The 557-nt window shown below is 61.2% G+C and overlaps 1 protein-coding gene across 1 annotated transcript in view; it reads right to left on the reverse strand.

Annotated features, from left to right (window-relative positions):
* STMN4 (stathmin-like 4) overlaps nucleotides 1-345 on the reverse strand; it is a 2,949-nt gene extending 2,604 nt beyond the window's left edge. The window contains exon 1 of the mRNA XM_010151949.1: nucleotides 333-345. Coding sequence (XP_010150251.1) covers nucleotides 333-345 — 13 coding nt within the window. The remainder of the gene's footprint in view (nucleotides 1-332) is intronic.
* Nucleotides 346-557: the final 212 nt, after the last annotated feature.

Consider the following 557-nt stretch of genomic DNA (forward strand, 5'->3'; position numbering starts at 1 on the left):
CCCACCCAAACCGTTAATTGATTCCATGATTCTATATTGCAAACAGGGTGATCTGGGTGGGGGAACCAAGGTGTGAAAAAGGGAAACTGAGGCACGCAAAGATGGGGTGTCTTAGTCATGGCCACATGGGTTATGTCCCCCTGCACCACCGTTTGTCTGTCAGCACTGGGACGCTGTGAGCAGGGGGTTACCCCAGGGCAGGGACATCTCTGGGGCGCTTAGGATGAGGCTCCACCCAAACTAGCCGTGCCCCAGCATGGGGTAGGTGCCAGCGCTGGGTTCATGGGGTTGGGTGAGTCCTGCTGTCCCCTGTCCCCATGGCGTTGCCGTACCAGCCAGAGTCATGGCGTGGAAATCCGTGGGCGTCTGCAGCGAGAGCGTTCCTGGGGCCTGGGGGAGGAAAGAGCCAAGATCAGTGTGGGATATCCCAGGGGCTGGGGGCTTCCTCTGCCCACCGCGGGCCGTGGGGCAGCTGCCCACGCACGACCTTGTGTGCAGGCTGGTGAGGTGGGCACACGGTGGTGCGGTGAGAGGGACACACAGGTGTGATGGGCACA

Source organism: Eurypyga helias, unplaced genomic scaffold (assembly GCF_000690775.1).
Source record: "Eurypyga helias isolate BGI_N326 unplaced genomic scaffold, ASM69077v1 scaffold27625, whole genome shotgun sequence".
Taxonomy (NCBI): domain Eukaryota; kingdom Metazoa; phylum Chordata; class Aves; order Eurypygiformes; family Eurypygidae; genus Eurypyga; species Eurypyga helias.